This window comes from Phodopus roborovskii, unplaced genomic scaffold, assembly GCF_943737965.1.
Source record: "Phodopus roborovskii unplaced genomic scaffold, PHOROB, whole genome shotgun sequence".
Taxonomy (NCBI): Eukaryota; Metazoa; Chordata; class Mammalia; order Rodentia; family Cricetidae; genus Phodopus; species Phodopus roborovskii.
This window is the reverse complement of record NW_026126467.1, coordinates 15617-35638: the sequence shown is the minus strand read 5'-3', so window position 1 is coordinate 35638 and position 20022 is coordinate 15617. Positions and strand designations below refer to the sequence as shown.

Here is a 20022-nt window from a genome sequence, read left to right as displayed (position 1 = left end):
CAGTCCCTGGAAAAGACCTTCATGGTCATTCAGTCCCTGGACAAGGCATTGGCCTTGGCTTTTGTGATATTTTTTTGTTGCTTTTTGTTTTTGTTTTTGTTTACTTTGTCAAAAGCCACAGCTGTCTTGGAAGAGAAAATGCCAATTGAGAACATACACAGAATAGATTGCAACTTAGGGAGATCCTAGGCACTAGAAACTTACACATGGAGTTAGTGGTAAAACCCCCCTCTCTCAAGTTTTGGACAGTTGCCAAAAATGCTAATGTGTGTCTCATTACCATCCCCCATTAGACTACTTGAGCAGAAAGGGGTGCTGCCTGCTAGAGCCAGCTTTCCTCCTGATACCCTTCATTTCTGTACAGGAAAGAGGGGCAGGCAGGATACAAGACCAGTGCTGAGTGGGATCCTGTGGGGCCTCCAGAAGGAAGGGGCTTCAAATGATGATCAAATGTCAGTCCTGAAATAGCTTGTCAGTGTGCAGCCGATTGGCCCCACGGCTTACTGTGTAAATAAGATACTTTGATGGAAACGATAACCTGGCCATGCAGCAGGCACTGACCATAGATAGCTCTGTTGGAGCCCTGGATTCTTCGATGGGTGGGATAAGGGGGTTTAGGGAGTGAGAGGGCCCCTGTGGAGGGCAGTCTTAGGAGAAACTGGCTGCTTCATTTCCCAGACCTCTTAGCATTGGCTTCTGTGTTGGTTAAGTTTGCCAGCTTGACATAAGCCAGTTATCTAGGAAGGGGAGGACACCTGTTGGGAACACCCCATCAATCAGGCCAGCGTGTAGATAGGCATTTTCTTGATTGATGGTTGACAGGGGAGAACCCAGCTGTCTGTGGGCGGTGCCATCCGTGGGCAGGTGGTTCTGCTTTAGTTTCAGAAAAGCATGCCGACAAGCCCTGAAGAGCAGACCTGAAAGCTGTGCTCCTTTCTCAGCCTCCAAGAGTTAGGTTTATACACGAGAGCCACTGACTTGGCTTGTCTTCTCAGGAGGTATTAGCACCAAAGGCGGGGAAGTGGGGGTGAGGGTGTGGAGGAAGTGAACTTAGACTTCAGATGAAAGCACTTTCTCCAGCACCCCTCTTTGCATGTCTTAGCCTTCATGCTTGCAGTCTCTGTTTATCTTTTAATAAACTTCAGCGTAAAGGGGAACCCGTGCCCATGCCCTGTCGAGTGCATCTTAATTCTTCAGCATCCTTTCTCTAAACCTTTGTGCTTAAATGTATACCAACATGTCTTCATTAATAGAACTGAAAACAGTATTCAGAGTTAGGCAGATTGAGGCCAGTGTGGGCAGAATAGTACATATACTGTATATTATATTCTGTGTGGTCCCCAGAAAGCAAAATCAAGCCTAAGCTTCCCCCCCCTCAAAAAAAAAATAAAAAATAAAAAAGCAAAGACTCAATGCCTGTGGACTGGGCAGCTGCCATGTTTCTGGCTGTTTCCTGTGTGTGATTATTCCTGTCGTAGAAGGAAGGAATGATGTCATTTTCACTTCTCTGTAAATAGAACTGAACTAGCATATGTGGGCTTCCTCAAGAAAGACAATCCAAAAGCGGCGGTGCGATCTGCCACCTCAAGTAACACACGAGAGAGATCACTTAGAACATTTTCTGAAATGTGAGTCTGTGGTACAGCCCTCACCCTTTCCTGTAGGACCAGGGCCATTATAATTTTGTTGAATGGTTTGAACGGTGCTCGGAGTATGGCTCTGTGGAGTAAAGCCCTTGCCTTGCAAGCATGGACGTCTGAGTTCCATCCCCAGACCACACTGGGCACAGTGCATGCACTTGGAGAGGACTCCAAATGAAGGCTCTCTCTATGGTCAGTCTAGTCTGATGTGAGTTCTAGGCCAATGGGAGGGCCTGTCTCAAAGTGAGCTCCAGGAAATATGTGGCATTCCTGAGGGTGATACTCAAGGCTGCCCTCTAGCCTCGGCAAATATGTACACTTGAACATGTGCACACGTGTGCAGGCATTTTTTAAAAAGATGTGTGCAATTAAATGGTCTTTAAAAATGTTCCTTTTTAATTTTATTAGGGTTTTTTGTTTGCTTGTTTTATTGTTGTTTTGAGATAGGGTCTCACCTTGGCTGGCTTTGAACTCAGAGAGATCTGCCTGCCTCTGCCTCTGTCTGCTTCCTGAGTCCTGGGACAAAATGAGTGTGCCACTACCTGGCAAAAATACTTACATATCATTTATTTTTACTTTATGTGTATGGGTGTTTTGCCTGCATGTAAGTCTGTGTACGACATGCATGCTCGGTGTCTGCAGAGGCCAGAAGAGAGCATTAGATTCCCTGAACTGGAGGTACAGGTGATTGTGAGCCACCATGGGAGTGCTGGAAGAGAAATCTTACTCACTGAGCCATCTCTCCAGCATCCATGTTCTTTCTTTCTTCCTTCCTTCCTTCCTTCCTTCCTTCCTTCCTTCCTTCCTTCCTTCCTTCCTTCCTTCCTTTCTTTCTTTCTTTCTTTCTTTCTTTCTTTCTTTCTAATCACTGGGAATTTAAACCCAGAACCTCGCATGTGCTAGGCCATCGTTTCTACTACTGGCTATAGTCCCAATCCTTAAGTTTTTGATTTTGAGATAGGGTCTCTTTATGTAGTTTAGGATGGCATTGGACTCATGACTTTTTACCCCAGCTGCCTGCTCAAGTGGGTGGGATTACAGGTGTATGCTACTACGTCCTGCTAAATGATCCTTGTAACTGTCACCCCAGCCTAATTTTTAGGATGATTTTTCTACCTCTGAAAGAAACCTATAGCCACTCTGTATCGATTATACCTATAGTCACACACTATTCCTCTCCCACCTCCCCCTTTGTAGTTCTGGGCAAATAATGATCCCGTTTTGTTTTAATAGATTTGTTTATTCTGCACATTTCATGTACCTGGAATCATACATCTTGTGGACTTTTGTGATAGTCTTATTTTAGATTTGTTTGTTTGTTTTTTCAAGGCAGGGTTTCTCTGTATAGCTCTGAACTCAGAGATCTGCCTACCTCTGCCTCCCTAGTGCTGGGATTAAGCCACCACACCTGGCTTAACTTTTTATTTTATGTGTAGGAGTGTTGGTCTGCATAAACATATGTGTACCATGTGCATGCCTTATGCCCTTGGAGGTCAGTAGAGGGTATCAGATCCTGTGGAACTGGAGTTAAGGATGAGTCTTCTATAAGATCTTAATGGTTAAGAGTGCTCCCAACCATTGAGTGCTCCCCTCTAGTTCCTTCCATACTACTTTCAAAGTCCAACAATTGTCAGAGCAAATACCAACACTTCACTCCCTTTTATTGCTAGGTATACTCCATTGTGTCATAGACCACACTTTATGTATTCATTCACCAGCTACTTGAAATTTAGGTTATTTCCATGTGGGGGCTGTTATGAAGAGTGTACTTTTTCTATTCATAGTTATGGCTAAAATTTTGAAGAACTGCCAAACCAGTTTTCAGACTGGCTGCATTGTTTTACTTTCGTGTTACCAGGTAGATTTGCTTGTTTGTAGACAGGGTCTCACTATATAGCTTTGGTTCGTGGAATTCACTATATAGTCCAGGCTGGCCTTGAACTCCCAGAGATTCACCTGCCTTTGCCTCTGAGTGCTAGGTGCACAAGTGTGCGCCACTTGTTATCTGTCCATCCTGGTAGAGGTGAGATGGCTTCTCATGATCAGCATGATTTGCATTCCCGGTTAGCTCATTGTCTGCAGCGTCTTTTCATGTAGGCATTGGATAGTCTATGTTTATGTGTTTGTCAAGTTCTCAATGTCACACTGGGGCTTTGTAAATATTTTCTTTTTAAAGTTTATGAACGTATTATTAAAAAAAACCTTGTAAGGTAAAGACAAACAAACCTGTGGGTGCACGCACACGCAGTGTGTGTGCACACACTAACGTTCCCTAGACTCAAAGTCTGTACATCTCAATGTACTTATGTAGTGTTTGTTGTAAGTTCTTTAGGGAGTATTTGTTCCCCTTTTCTTTTGTTTACTTTTCTTCACCCACCCCTGCCTCCCTCCCTGCCTTTATTTTCTTTGTTGCTTTTTACTTTTGGTTGTGAGCCTAGCCTTCAAAAGCGCAGCCATCTCTCTAGCCCTCTTGGTGTTTGATGAGGTCTTACTCTTCCAGTTCGGGCTCTCTTCTGGGATTCTCAGTCCTGCTTCAGTCTCCCACACTGCTCAGGTTATAGGTGCTTGGCATCATGCCTAGCTATAACATGCCTCTCTGTGTGTGAGAAGTCATTCTTAGAGCTTGCTGGGTTTCCTAGTGGAGATGACCCTTGTCGGTTCTGAGCAGGCTGCCTTCTCTGTCACATAGAAATAATACCTTTCTCCCTGTTTCTACTGGATGGCTTTTTTCCACTTACCCAAGTTCTGAAAAACAGTTTACAGGACGTGAGGTCTTCTCTCCAGCACTTCTCATGTTTGCCATCAGCTACCGTCAATTAACCTCAGTCCAGAGGGTTCATGGCTTTGTCACAGCCTGTCTTTAGTCACTTGTTTATAAGATCTTGGTCTCTAGACTCCCAAGGCTTGGCTTGGCTACACATTTTAGGGTTCTAACAAGTGTGGTATTTCCTTAGAATTGACTCTGGGATTCTCTAACCCTAGTTAGTGTCTGCCCTAGTTGATGGTGTGAGCCAGGGAATAGTAGATAAAGGGAATGAGGAGAGACAGGGTTTCTCTGCTTAGCACTGGGCTGGCTATCCTGGAACTCACTCTGTAGACCAGGCTGACTATCCTGGAACTCACTCTGTAGACCAGGCTGGCCTTGAACTCAGAGACCCACCTACCTCTTCCTCCTGCTCCTGAGTACTGGGATTAAAGGTGTGTGCCCCCCATTCCGGGCTCTGTTTTTGACTTCTAATCAAGGCTGTGTGTGATTGCTGTGGTGGCCAGACCCCCATCCTGTAGACACTGGACAAGAGACGCTAAGATCAGCCAGAGCTGGTGTGTATGCCTGAGGTACAGGAGGCTTGTTTTCCTCAGGGTAATTTTAGTGATTTAGAAACTGAAGAAAAGCATCATCTGTAGCCAAAGGGGAGGGAAGTAGCAGATTTCCTGAACCTTCAGATCTGAGAGGAGCCCATGGGCAGCATTTCCATACAAAGCTCAGATTTGAGCTCGAGTGCATTTGTGATCATGCCAGACCTGTAGTGCTGGAGTACATGTGTGCCATGTTCCAACTGCCTGTGCTTACCCTTTTCATTTGTGTGTGTATTTGAGTGTGTGCTTGTTCCTGTGGGGTTGTGCATTGGCCTGTGGAGGCCAGAGGCTGACATGGCTGTCTCTCTTGGGTCACTTTTCACCTTATCTTCTGATAAGGCCTCTGACTGAGCCTGACCTCATTCATTGATTCAGGTCACTGTCAGGCCCGTGACCTTCAGGGATCCACCATCAGGTCCCTCCCTTCCCCCACCTAGGTCAAGGGTTACAGGAGTTCCACCTTCCGCCTGGTTTTTACCTGGGTCTGGTGATCTGAACTCAGTTCCTTGTGGTTGTGTGGCCAGCACTTGACCTGCTGAGCCACCTCCCCTGCCCTTTATCTTAGATGAGGTCATGCACCTGAAAGCAACTGACACAGTTCTCTGTATAATTTCAAGCATTTCTCTGAATTACAAAAACGCTGTGTAAGGCCAACATGGTGGCTCATACCTGTAATCCCAGCGTTGTGAGCTTGAGGCAGGGGGGACTGCCACAACTTTGAATCTATCCTGGGCCACAGAGTGAAACCTTTTCCTAGAGAGCTAGCTGCAGTGCCAGTGGTTTTTCCTGCCCAGCCTCACATTTGTAGGACTTATGTTGAAGGAGGCCAGCTCAGTTGGATTGTCCTCTGTAGGCGGTAGTGTGCATCCCACCCCCATTGTAATAAAAAAACAAAAGCAGGTTCAGCTGGGAAGGGAGTTTTTCTTGTAAGCTTGGTGACTAAATCCAGTCCCTGGGCTTGGTGGTGGTGGCAGTGCATGGACGGCCTCCCAGCTCTTGGGAGGCAGAGGCAGGAGAATCTCCATGAGTTTGAGGCCAGCCTGGTCTACAGAATGAGTTCTAGGACAGCCAGGGCTACACAGAGAAACCCTGTCTTGGGGGGGAAAAAAAAAAGAGAGAGAGAGAGACAGAGAGGGAAAAAAAAATCCATCCTCAGGAACCCATGTAAAAGTGCAAGGAGAAAATTCATCCCATAAAATTGTCCCCAGACTTCTACATGACAAGGGTATTACACATGCCCACATGTGCACATCATGCACACACATACATACATACATACATACAATCATAATACATTAAAAAATTTTTTTGTGATGACATCTGCTTTTTTTTTTTTTAAGGTTTCAAAAAGGCTTCCATAAACTTGTATTTAACCCCAAATATTCTTAGCATATATACTCTAAAATAGAACCTTAGTCATCTGGATCTTAATATTTTGTTATTCCATGTTTTTCCTTTTATCAGTATTTTTTAAAAAGAGATTTATTTACTTATTTACTTACAACGTATACAGTGTTCTACCTGCATGCATCCTTGAAGGCTGGAAGAGGGCACCAAATATCATTACAGATGGTTGTGAGCCATCATGTGGTTGCTGGGGATCAACTCACAAGACCTCTGGAAGAGAAGCTAGTGTTCTTTAACCACTGAGCCATCTCTCCAGCCCTCCTTTTTATCAGTATTTTAAGGAGAGAAGGAAAAGTCTCCCATAGTAGTCTTCTTGTTGAGTACTTGTTAAAAGCATCTAATGTTGAAAAGCAGAGGGGTTCTGCTAGCAGCACATTGTGGCAGCAGGGGCAGTAGCCTGGGTTCTGGATTTCCTCTGTGCTTGCTTTGAATTTATTGCCTGATCATTCCTGTGGCTGAGTTCCTTCCCCTAGCCTCTGGCAGAGCCCAGCTTGTCAGAATCAAACTCATCACTCACACTGGCTCTGTGTGAGCCGAAGGCCCTGTAAGGTAGATCAGCTGTTATATAACAGCTTTCAGAGAAGAAACAAGGCCGGGTCTCTGGCTAAAACTGGGGTAGTGGATGTTTTATTCATCCCTGACAAGGGTGTGGTGTTAGACTTGAAGTTTCTGTTTTAGGGCAGAGGTAGGTTGCTGGGGCACTTGCCTGTTAGTGGTATAAGTGTAAATTAAACTTTGTGAAATACTACTTTTCAAAGAGGAATTTTTTTTTTTTTTGGAGACAGGGTTCTCTGTGCAGCTCTGGCTGTCCGGTAGCTAACATTGTAGATCGGGCTGGTCTTGAACTCAGAGATACAGAATCTGCTTCTGCCTCAGAGTGCTGGGTTTAGAGGTGTGGCCTAGCTGGTAATATTTTTTGTGTTTGTTTTCATATTTGTACAGCTGTGGGGCTTCCAATTCTGAATGACGGTGCTGTGTTAGTTCATTAAGATATATAGATGTAGGGTCTAGTTAATTTGGGGGTGTGATGGTTTTTATTTTCGAGGTTTTTTTTTATGGAAAAGTTTAAGGCTATAGGATAACAATACAGTAAACTCCTTTCCACACACACATCCCTGGATGGCAGAATATTTGAAGCATTTCTGTGTGCAGTTGATAAGTCTCCATGTGGTTACAGTCAGAAGTGAGGTGGAGGAGGGCATGGTGGCTTTCGCCTGTGATCTGGCACCTGGGAGGCTAAGGCAGGAAGACCAGTGCCAGATGGAGCTGGCCTAGGCTATGGAATGAGTCCTGGGCCAGCCCAGAGCAGCACACACACGGTGGGTGTCACACACGAGATGCGTGCATGCTGGAAGACGGTGGTGATCTGCTCTCTGGTCCTGGTACAGGATCAGGAAGTAGCACCAGGAGTCTGTCAGTGAGAGGAAAGCCAGCTTACTTAGTTTCTGTTAATAAAACACTATTCAGCTATTCAGGTCGGAGTCAGGGAAGCACTTAGTTTGTATATGAAATTACCCATTTGCATATTTTCTTGTAAAATCTAAATTGAGAAATTATTTTGTTTACAAGTGGTTGAGGGGATTACTGCTCTATCCTAGAGACAAATGTTATAAAGGAAAACAAATGACATTTCTTTGTGGTTTATGTGTTAGTCAACTAAGGGATATTTGATTTTACAGCCATCTCTATATTTGTTTTTTGAGACAGAATCTCTCGCAGCCCAGGCTGGCCTCCAACTCATGACCCCCTGTCTCTGCCTCCTGAGTGCTTGGGTTATAGGCTCACATTGCTATTCCCTACTTTTGAAGCCTTATCTATGTTTGCTTTTGCAATTTCCTCTTTTGACAGGCCATTTCTTAATATTGTGTCTACAGAAAAGTAGACCATGATCTGGCCATGGTGGGATTTATTTTTTTATGTCTGTAGTAGTTCATTCAGTTTTAGCCTGTGGGACAGGGAAAACTAGGACTAGGCAGATCAGTTCTGCTCACTGAAGTGATCTGGTCTGGGAAGCAGCTTGGTGGCTCCCCAGCAGCCTTCCAGCTGAGCTGTTGTATGTGGGTTCTCCAGAGAGCATGAACCTACAGGACGTTAGCATTACACGGTACACATGCACTAGAACTATAATTTACTTTCCGTTCACTCAGTACTATTACTAGCATAGCGGTTTCTTAGCCAAGGAAAATTCATTTTAGGGTGTAGAGCTTTTTGTTTCTTTTTTTTTTTTCAAGACCAGATTTCTCTGTATCTTTGGAGCTTGTCCTGTAACTCACTCTGTAGACCAGGCTGGCCTCGAACTCACAGAGATCCACCTTTCTCTGCCTCTCAAGTGAGTGCTGGTACTAAAGGCGCACACCACCACCTGGCTAGGGTGTAGAGCTGGTTATCTCTTTTTTAAACATGAAACTGCTGAGCTAAGAGTCAAGGGAAGACCTTGCTGCTTGTTGAGGTAAAGTGCGGACTCTTTACAAGTGATAGGAAGAATTCTTTAATAGAGTCTTTAATAGAGTTTTCTTTCTTTCTTTCTCTGTTTCTTTTTTCTAGAATCACAAGAAGCGGATGAACAGTTTGTGGCAGAAGTAGTTGAAAAATGTCCATCTGATGCGTGTTCTAGATCTCCAGGAAAAGAAGCACCACAGGCGACCACTGATTCCCACTCAGTCAAGGGTGTCCAAGGAGAAACCCAACATGATGTTAGTAAGATCTCAGTAGTGAGGCCATTTTCAGTAGAAACCAGGAGTTCCACAGATGACCCAGCTGCTCTTGGAACAGAAGCAGCCTGTGGCTGTGTACCTGCACTCTCAGGCAAGGCTTTGCCCTCTGCTGCATCAGAAGCTACTCAGGACAAGCCAGTGACAGAAGGAGGCATGGGGATTACATTTGAGGCCTTTACAGAAGCTGGTCTGAAGATAGGAGAGCCTGTGGCCAGCAGAAGCAAGCTGAGAAGGCCCAAACCTATCTCTCTGAGGAATAAGACCGCTAGAGGCGATGCATCTGAAACGGAAATGATGATGGAGGGTTTGCCCCTCCCTAGGGCTTCCTCCCTCTTGGCTCCCGAAGGAGTAGCCAAGAGCATGCATCCTAGTATGCTGAGAGGAGCCAGGGACCAGCAATCTCCCCTTAACCTGAAAGAAGCTGTGGACTCTCTCAGTTATGGCAGCAGTGGCTCAGGGTGTGAGCTGCAGGAGGGGTCCAGGAACTCTCCTGTCAAACTTGAATGTGATTTTACAGAAGGTGGGGGAACATGCCGAGGCCAAGAATGACCTTCCAAGGAAGCCTCCTAACACACTGATGCCCAACATCCGGAAAGATGGCATCAGTCAGCCAGTAGATGTGGAACAGCCTGCAGACCCAAGAGTCCAAGACGCCTGTCTCCCTCAAACATCTCCTAAGCTAGATCCTAGTAAATGGGGTCACCCTAGCTTTAATTCCTCCGGGAGCTGCCCCAGTCTGCAGAGCTCTGCACCCCCTCTCCTCCAAAGCCTCCTACCCCTTTGACCCGGATAACTTTGATGAGTCCATGGATCCCTTTAAGCCAAGCACAGCTTTGACAGGCAGCACCTTTCGATCCACTGCTGGTAATCATGTTAATGAAATCTTAGACTCACCCAAGAAGGCAAAGTCGCGTTTAATAACGTGAGTGACAGCGGGTGCTGGGTATGGTGCTCTGGTGTGTTCTTTGGGAGTTTGGCAGCTACTTCTGGTTTCTGTGAATTGCACTCATAAATGTTTGCGGTACAGTGGGGGGCACTGTACTCTGTAGTCTTTGCCCCTTTGCCTAACTAACTCTTCTGTGCATTTGGAAGCATCAGAGGTTTCCCTGTTGATTTCTGCCTTATCTTTGGATCCTTGACTTGTGTAGGTCACCCCCTCACCCCTATACTAAAAAAAATTGTTTAAAGAAATTAAGTAAAGATTTGAGGTTTCCAGGAATCACATTGTACATAGAATTCAAGTGTCAGTGTTAACCACAATCTTTAGATTCCAAAATTATCTGTCTTAGGTCAGCGATGTCAGAAATAACCCAGAACAGTCTTATAGAATGGAAAGTTGTGATTTTTTTGTTGGTGGTAGTGATGAGAATTCTTGTTTCCTTGTGTATTTCTAGTTCATTAGTGAATTTCTGTAATGAGAGTATTCCAAATGACCAGTTAAATCTGGGTAGATTTATTGTGTGTTCCTTCTATCTCCTACTTTCTCCTGGGAAACAGGAATGAACTTTTATTTAGTTTGGGAGTTCCCAGAGTAATACTTCAGACCATATTCCCCATCAGCTTTTTAATTTTGATACAAGTTTACATGATCAGGAATTCAAGTTGAATAAAAAAATAGCATACCTGTTTATAACCCTAAGACATCTTGTTAAAATATTAGATGCAAGGGCCAGTGACTGGGAGAATAAAATACTGAAAGGAAATGTGTTTGTGGTTGTTGTTAGATTGGCTAGGGAAATTTGAGGTATTTTTCCTGAATTTATATCTGTGTACAACTTTCATGCCTGGGCTGCAGAGGACAGATGAGGGCATCAGGTTCCCTAGAACTGAAGTTACAGACAGCTGTGAGCTACCATCATGTGGGTGCTGGGAATTGAATCTGGGTCCTCTGGAAAAAGCAGCCAGTGCTCTTAACTGCAGAACCATCTCTCCATTCTCAGGAAACAGGAAATATTCTTCAACTTTACTATGTCTTAACACCTGATTGTAAAATTACTTTGGAAAGAAAAATATCCAGAGGGTTAAAGAGTAGAAATGCTAATTTCAAGGCCAAGGAAGTTAATCCATACTAGGAATCCGTTCTCCTGAGTATTGGTCGTATGTTTAAGGGAATAAAGAGACAGGAGTTGGAGTTTTAAGTCTGCTCTCAGGTTACATAGGCACAGTTAAATGGCTTTGAAAACTCCTACTGATTGTGCAGACTTCTCTTGACCTTTAGGGTTAGGTAGTTTTGTCTGGACAGCATTTGGAGTACATTCCAGGTGTGTTTCTGGTCTGGTACTTTGTCTCTAGATGCCTGCCACAGCCTTGGTCCGTAAGTGCCTTTCCAGCTGCAGGTTGAAGGCGTGAGGTGAGTGCATTTCCCTAAGAGGACACTGACTCTGTCCCTTGTATTTAGAACCAGGAAGTGCCTACTTTTGAGTACTGCTATCTTCACCTGGTGGCCTTTTCTACTGTTCCGTTTTTTCGGAATAAATGTATGATCTAATAGATCACACTGACTTAATGAAAAGATTTGTAACCGGTCAACACTCTTTAACTGTAAGAAAAGTGTCCTTGAGTTCTTGAGCCATGTTAGAACTTGGAGAGCAGAGTCCCTTCACTTGGAAAAGACTGAAGCATTGTGGGATTAACACCCACAGTGGACAGTTAGTTTTTGGGAACATTCAAAAAGATGTATTTAAATAGAGACAGGGCAATATGGTTAGAACATTGCAGAGCAAATAGTATAAATAATGTGAAATCGTTCTACATTCCCTTTGAAGCAGGGTCTCACTTTGTAACATTCAGGCTAGCCTCTAACTTTTGACCCTGCTGCCTTAGCCTGCCAAGTGCGAATTACAGACAGACATACTGCACCATGCTTGGCTCACTTTAAGTTTCTTAGTGACAATGATGGTGGAGTCAGTCAGGTGTCTTTCCAGCTGTGGTTTTGTTGTTGTTGTTGTTGTTGTTCAGGTGTTGCCTTTGACCTGGTCTTGCACAGTTAGAGGGAGCATGCTCAGTAGGGAAGTGTTGCTTCTGTGCTGTACACTTACTTATATGCAGGGAGGGGTTAACTTTTCATCTATAAATCTGAGCACAAAACATTTCTCAGTGTTTGTATTCTCTCTACTGTGTTAAAGCTGAGGTCTTGTTACCATTCATTTGCCACAGCTAACATTCGGGCATACGACTTTTTCTGTTTTAATATTGGCATTTTGTTTGTTTTAAAGCAAGGTCTCACTGTGTAGCCCTGGCTGGCTGGGAGCTGGCTTTGTAGGTGAGGATGGCCTTGAACTCCCACAGATCGGCCTGCCAGTACTGGACTTAGAAGGCATGCACTACCATGCCGGGCTTGGGCATGATGTTTTAAATCTGTATCTCACATGATACCAAGAACTGTGCAACTTTGACATCTGCCAGACAAAAGATGAGTGCTCTAGTTTTCACATGATTCTTTTCCATCTGTGTGTCTCTTTCCTGTCTCTAATTCTGTTGATGCATCAGGACTACTGAGCAAGTGAAATTTCTCTGTTTTCTGTTGTAAGTACCTCTGCCGTAGGTTCTGTCTGTCCCCGGGACTCTGGGCAGTCTCCTCTCACCTCTGCCCGACTGCCCCGCGCGCCCCCCTCCCCCCCCTCCCCCCCCCTGCCCCCTGCATGTTAGCTTCTGTTTGACCTTGTCATTATTTGGGCCTTCTGATAATGGTCTTGCATTCCATTTGCCACATCTTAGTCAGCTTAGCCTTGCAATCATCTGTACCCAAAGGAGTGGATACTGCTTTTTCCACCTCAGGTGCAAAAAGCGCGTGCCCCGGCTTACTTAGCATGTGTCATGTGGCACTTTGAACCAAAAGCTGGCTTGGCCCCAATCATATACAGCAATTGATTTGATGGCCTGTTATGCACTCACTGTTGGAAATAATTAGGGTTTGTTTTGCTTTGTTTTATTTTTGCTTTTGTTCTTTTGGTGGGATGAGGCCGCTGTCTCAGAACAGGTTATAAGTTTTCCCGAGTAAACTTAAGTCTGGTGACACTTAGAACAGAAGGTGAAGAAGACCATGAATTAATTGGTAACCTTGTACACTCTAGTACTTTATATACTTGTCTGTGTTTTCTCTTTTTTCATGATCGGAAAACAAATTGGAAGTACTTTTTTCTTTTGTTGGTCAGGATAATGTGGGTTTTTTTCCTCCTGGATATTTTAAGTTGATTAAAACATAGGAGAATCTGTGATAGTCCTTTGATCATGAATTATGTACTAGACTAAAAATACGATGGCTGAGTTTTCTGCAATTCTGGGCATTGTACCCTACATGGTCTTTCCCCTCCTCTTTACTACCTAAGAATGGTAACTATTTGTCTCCGATACTTTCTCGTGCCCATAGATCCTTTCTGTAAGCGCCCAATCCTTGACTGACTGGCTCTGTCTTTGGAGATTGCTGTGGTTTTTAGTGCAATAAAGACTTTTCAAAGAATCTGGTCCAGCGTGGTAATTTTCTGATGACGTCAAAACCAAATGAGTAAAGATCACAACCAATGTCTCTAGCTGCTGAGGCTGTTCTTAGAGGTACTCAGAGTCTTGGAAAGGTTTTTTGTGGTGTGTGATTAAACATGTGGGGTTCAGAGTTGTGGTATCTGGCAATCCATAGAACCGAGTGAGCCTGGCCATGAGTCACTAGGATCCGCCGCATCGTCGCCATAGCTCTGCCATGCAAGTGTATGATCGTGTGGTGCCATGCGCTTTGGCTTCTGTGCTACAGCCTGTGCTCTGCTCCATCTCATACCTGCAGAGTTGTCATTGGGATTCCAAACTGGCTTGTCTGTTCCTCTCATTTCTAGGAGTGGCTGCAAGGTGAAGAAATACGAAACTCAGTCTCTTGATTTGGATACGTGTTCTCAGGTAAGTCTGTTCTGGTCTCCAGAATGGGTTTTGTCCTGTGGGGGGGTGTCTGAGGACTCAGACTTAAAGAAACTAGTTATTTGGTCCTTAGTGTCTCATACTCATCCAGAAAGGCCTGACAGGAAAGACAGCTCGGGACATAGGGAGATGGCTCAGTGGTTACTAGCACTGGCTGCTCCTCCCGAGGACCGGGGTTTGATTCCTAGCACCCACATGGCAGCTCACAGTTGTCGTAATTCCAGTTCCAGGGGATCTGACACCCTCATTCAGACATAGATGCAAACAAAACACTAATGCACTTGAAATAAAAATAAGTCATTGAAAAGGAAGAGAGAAAGAAGAAAGAAAAGACAGTCTCACACTCATCTTCCCTGGGGAGGGGAGGAGGGGCACATTCATTCTAATGATTCACCACAATGCCCCACTCTCCAGGTCACCGGTGCTGTGAAGTTTTAGAATCGGTTCTATAAAGGGTGTTGACTTGTAAGGCTCAGGTGGTTTCCCAATTTGTTGTCTTCAGTAGAATAGAGGACCTGAAAATAAGTCTGAAGAGAGCCTGGGCATGGAACATGCAAAAAAAGTTCAGACAGTTGAGAGACTCTTAATACAAAACTTCCTCCTCTTCATCTTGTTAATAGTTGGTAATAGATATTGCCATGGAATCCAGAAATTATATTGATACTGATTCTTGTTTCATTCTAGTGATTTATGCTATGCATATATGAATATATGGAGTAATTAGTGTACTTGAACTAAGAAAGGGGACTATATGCAAGAAAACTGAAACTCTTACCTCAGAGCTCTTGAAGTGCTTAAACTTTTCTGTTTAGATTAGAAAAGCACAACTTCTAAAATTTCAGGCCCAAACCACAGAACTGAAGTTCTGGAAGCAATGTTTCATGTTTGTAAGACTAAAGCTTTCTCTTAGTTTTGTAGCTGGACCTGTGGCAAATCTGAAATACCCTCATGCGTTCACAGCTGCATGCTCATTCTAGAAATGTCACTGGTTACCACCACTGCCCTTCTGAAGGACAATTGTCTTCTCTGTTGCATTTCCCAGGACGAAGGAGCCGTGATCTCGCAGATCTCAGACATTTCTAATAGGGACGGCCACGCTACCGATGAGGAGAAACTGGCGTCCACATCCTGCGGTCAGAAACCAGCGGGGGCAGAGGTGAAAGGTGAGGGCGGGGGGGGGGGGCACACTGTTCCGATGTTCCCGTGTCTACCATAAGCCTTGCATTTTCATCCTCGATACAGAAGTGCTGGAAAGGCCCTGGCAGTCACCCCAGGGACAGGTAGGGTGCAGATCTGTATGTACTTTGGTCTGCACTGGAAGAGAAACAGGCGTACTTAGCACAGTCCTAGGCACAGTGCCCAGGAGATGTCTATTGAATTTCTCCATGGTTTTGCGCCAGTACCGTTAATCTTAGAGTGGCCTGATATGTCCTACACATGGCATTTGGGGGTTGTCATGCTCCCTGTTTAGCTTCCAGACATTGTACCATGGAGGTCGTGGTGCTTGCCTGTGGCGGCCTGACTTTAGTGCTCTCCCTGTTGCTTGTCCTCCTCCTGCAGCTTGCTTTCCACCCTCCTTCAGAGGGTTATTCTGTCTCTGTGCGCTGGGAATTGAGCCCAGGGCTTGTGTGTGCCAGGCGAGCCCTCTACCTATCGCTGGGCTATATCCGCAACCCTTGGTTTTGTTGAGCCATTCAGGCCTTAAATTAAATTCAATATCTGTCAGTTGAATGTTAGAATTTCAGGCATATGTCATCATACCCACATTAAAGTAAGTTTTACATAATACAAGAACATTCTAAAGTGAAGGCCATATAAACAGAAAAGTATAGGATTGGTCTTGATTCTTTTTCTTTTTCTTTTTTCTTTTATTGTTTTGCACACTGAAACTAATTTATGTTTGTTTCATTTGTTTGTTTGAGACAGGGTCTAGCTCTATGGCCCTGGCTGACCTAGAACACTTAGGTAGATCAGACTGGCCTCAACTGTTTCGCAGTCCTCCAACCTGGGCTCTCAAATCCTGGGGTGGCAGGCTTATCCCACCATGCCCAGTGTCTTAGGTCTTTTTCTGTTGCCATGTCAAAACACCACAACCAAGGCAACATGTAAAAGAAAGCATTTAACTTTTAGGCTCAGGGTTCCAGAGGGTTAGAGCCCACGGCCATCATGGAAGCAGGCAGCAGGCAGGAGTGGCCCTGGAGAGGTAGCTGCGAGCTCACATGTTGAGACAGCAACCACAAGGCAGGGAGAGAAGGGGACTGAGTAGGAATGGCTGGAACTTGGAAACCTCAAGGAGCACTCCCAGTGACACCTCCTCCAACAAGGCCACACCCCCAACCCTTCCCTCCAGTTGGGATCCACGTATTCACTATATGAGCCTATGGGAGCCATTCTTTTGGCCTTAAGCAAATTACATACTTCCAATATAAAATGCACAGGATATACATTATGATCCCCAAAGAGAGGAATAGGAAAGTGAGGAAATGACAGATTTGGAATCTTGTAAGTCTGTCTGATGCCAGCAGTTTCCTGGCCACACTTCTGCTGAGCTGGTTCCACTCCCGGTCTGCAGGGCTCCTTGGCAAGCATCCCACACCTGAGGCATCTCCAGCATCCTGAGATCTGACTCTAAAGCAAGGACCATGTGCCTGTCGATGCCAAATTCTGCTGCTTGTGTAGAATGCACCTAGCCCCTCTTTGAATTACATCAGCGTAAGCTTTATTTGATGGTACCTGTCAGGAACATAATTTCTTTGGGTTTTTTTTTTTTTCCCCCCAGATTGCAGGGTTGGCTGGCTGGGTCTCACCTTGGGGCACCATTCCCTTCATTCCATTTCCCCTTCCTCTTTTAGCACAAACCATGGCTCCAGCATTAAATTTCCTGGTGCTCTTTTTCTCCCCAATTTTGTATTTTGCCTCAGTTTCTCTTTTTTTCATTGTAGATCTGGGTAGAAGGGGTTGCTAATAACCATCAATATTAAGCTTGTCTTGAAATTTTCTCTGGCAGTGAAATTAATCCAAAACACCTAGTTTAGCCTCAGGCAGACTTTTTGACAACAAAGGCAAAAACCTCCATGTTCTTTGCATAAATATCCCAAGAATACTCTCTAGGCCGCTAATATTGTTCCCCTCTGAACCTTCTTGAGCTGGGCCTCCGCAGGCCATGTTACTCCCAGCACTATTAGAATGGCTCCTACTAGAATGGCCTATCTAAGCCCCTTTTACAGTGTTCAGCTGTTTCCTAGTTCAAAGTCCCAGAGCCTTCTGCATCCCTCCAACCCCTGCATGGGCAGGTCTGTCAGCAAGAGCCCACACCCCTCGTACCAGTTTCTGTCTTAGTTACTTTTCTATTGCTGTGACAGAGCACCATGACAGAAAGCGTTTAAGTTAGGGGCTCATGATTCCAGAGGATTGGAGTCCATGACATCATGACAGTGAACATGGCAGCAGGCAGAGGCAGCCAAGAGCTTACATTTTGACACAGTAACCACAGGGGAGGGGGGCACCAAAGAAGACCAAACCTAATCCTTCCCAGATAACAGTTCTACCAAGCACTCGAGTAGACGGGGAGCCGTTCTCATTCAGACCACCTCACTCAGCTTAAATAGTGCTCTGTAGACACAGGCTGGCCTCGAACTCACAAGAGTCCTGCCTGCCTCTACCTTCCAAGTTCTGGGATTAAAGGCATCTGCTACCAACACCTGACCAACAGATTAATTTTCATTATGTGAGTGGTATAGGTGTGTGCGTGTGAATACAGGTGCCTGTGGAGGCCAGAAGCATCCAGTCCCCCTGGAGCTGTAGTTACCGGATGCTGTGAGCCTCATGATGTAGGTGCTAGGACTGAACTCAGGGTCCTGTGAGAGCAGTGTGTTTTCTTAACCTCTGAGCCATCTCTCCAGCTCTAACTGAAAGATGTTTTTGTGGACAGTCATAGCAGTGTGTTTAGAATGATCTAATGGTGGAGACCAGAGAACTCAGTGTAAGAAGACATGCTTGCTCATGTTCTTTGTGTCTTCGAGGATGAGAAGATGCTCCTCCTTTGGGCACTGAGGAAACATTTCCCGAATGAGCCCCATGGGACCTGTTTCAGGGGGAGATGAGAGAATTCTTCTGCAGGTTACATCAGAGAGCAGAGGACCACTCTGCAGCTTCCGAGGTGCTGAGTTCATCTCTCCCTGGAGTAGTGTTCTGAACTGCATCATTGTAAATGGTGGTGTTTGATCCCTGTCCAGGGCTAAAACATGAAGTGACTCTCTCTTCTCACTGTGGTAGATGGAGATTGAACTTGAAATCCTTGCTAGTCAGGAGCCGAGGCTAACCTGGCTCAGCGCCTCTTGCCATAGATAGGGCTCTTATGTCACTCTGGAAGAAAAGACCCTCGGTAACGTCCTGTCCCGTGTCACAGTGTGCTCTTAAAGTAGAACCGTGGTCTCTGACAACAAGTGTTATTAAAGATTTGAGTCTTCCTAAGAAAATTTGATTTGTGAGATTTTATATTTAGAGATTTAACATCATGACCTGGAGGCTGTGGCTGGGATGTAAAACAAATAGATGAATAGAAAGAAAGAAAGCAGTCATGACCTGCCACTAACCCCAGAAAGCAGGTAGAAAGTCCAAACTGAGTAAGTTATCCCCCACCCCTTGTTGTCATTTCTGCGCTGTGTCTGATGGCTGGGGTGGTCAGCGAATGGAGACGAGAGGTTTACACTAGATTGTGGTTTAAAAGTGAAACCGATTAGAAGAACTGTTGTGACGCTGACATTTGTGTTTTAAGTATTGAGTGAAATAGTATTTTAATACTGCAGCAAGGATGTTTTCAGCTTTATTTTTTGTTTGCTTTTCTAAATTTTAGGCTTCCTTTAGTCATATCTGTTCCCCAACCTTCCTACCATGTCACCTAATTCCCGGAAAAGAGGCCTGAGGAAGCCAGTTAGACAATTATGAACTTAGTTTTCAGGCTTGGATTTAAGGCTGTTTTATCTGCTACATGAATTATACTGAGAGTGTCCTCCTGAGCCAGAATTTAAATGTGCTCCGATTTAGGAATAAAGTAGGGTTCCGTATTTGTTTCCGCTTTCTGAAATTGGTTTAGTACAATTCTGCTAAATTTCCAGTGGACACAAGGGGGCAGACCTGCCGTTCCTTCTGCCTGAGGGTTGCCAGGTTACTAACTCTGCCAGCCTGTGTTTCTTGTGGACTTTTTACCCCAGAGCTCAAGAAAGAGAATGACAGCGCTCCTCTTAGAAATCTTGCAGCTCTGTGTCCTGTTGTTCTAAGCCTGCACTGGAGTTGCCTAGCCTTCACCAGGAACAAAGGGACCCATTCCTTGGGATAAGTATAAAAATGACTCTCTATTTCAGGCGTAGAGAAGGAGACATGGCAGAAGACGGAGAAAGAAGACTCAGCTGGGCTTGTGAGTTCCCAAACATGGAGGGTGGGGGTGGCTTATGTTTCTCTTGGGTTTGTTTAGAGCACACACTAATTTGATTAAGTAATTCTAGTTATTATTAGGTGATGTGGAGAAGAAGAAATGTCTGGTGGGCCAGATGGCTCAGCAGGGAAAGTGCTTGCTGCCTAAGCCTGACCACCCACATAAAGGCGGAAGGAGAGAATGGACTCCACAGAGTTGACCTTTGACCTCTGTATGCACGCCATGGTGTACATGTTCACACTCACAGTTTCTTTATCTGAAGATCTTAATATTCACGCATAATGTTCTTTACAACAATCACTAGCCCCGTGTGTCTAGGGCAACTTGAACTATTATTAGTCTGAATCAAGATGCCTTATATAATATAAATACAGGCAACCTTTGAAGGCTAAGTATACAAAAAGAGAGGATTAGTAAATGTCTCAGTGATTTCTTATATTGACTCCTAATAAGATAACAATTGGGGTATGTTAAATGTGCTACTAAAATCAAAACTGGAATGGTAACTCACACCTTATTAAAATCCTGGTACTTGGGAGGCTGAGGTAGGAAGATGGCCCCAAATTCA

The 20022-nt window shown here is 44.8% G+C and overlaps 1 protein-coding gene across 1 annotated transcript in view; it reads left to right on the top strand.

The window, feature by feature from the left end:
• LOC127226811 (transforming acidic coiled-coil-containing protein 1-like) overlaps positions 1 to 20022 on the top strand; it is a 46399-nt gene that overhangs the window by 12853 nt on the left and 13524 nt on the right. The window contains 7 exon segments of the mRNA XM_051190937.1: positions 8949 to 9646; positions 9648 to 9869; positions 9871 to 10040; positions 12608 to 12643; positions 13942 to 14002; positions 15063 to 15183; positions 19384 to 19436. Coding sequence (XP_051046894.1) covers positions 8949 to 9646; positions 9648 to 9869; positions 9871 to 10040; positions 12608 to 12643; positions 13942 to 14002; positions 15063 to 15183; positions 19384 to 19436 — 1361 coding nt within the window.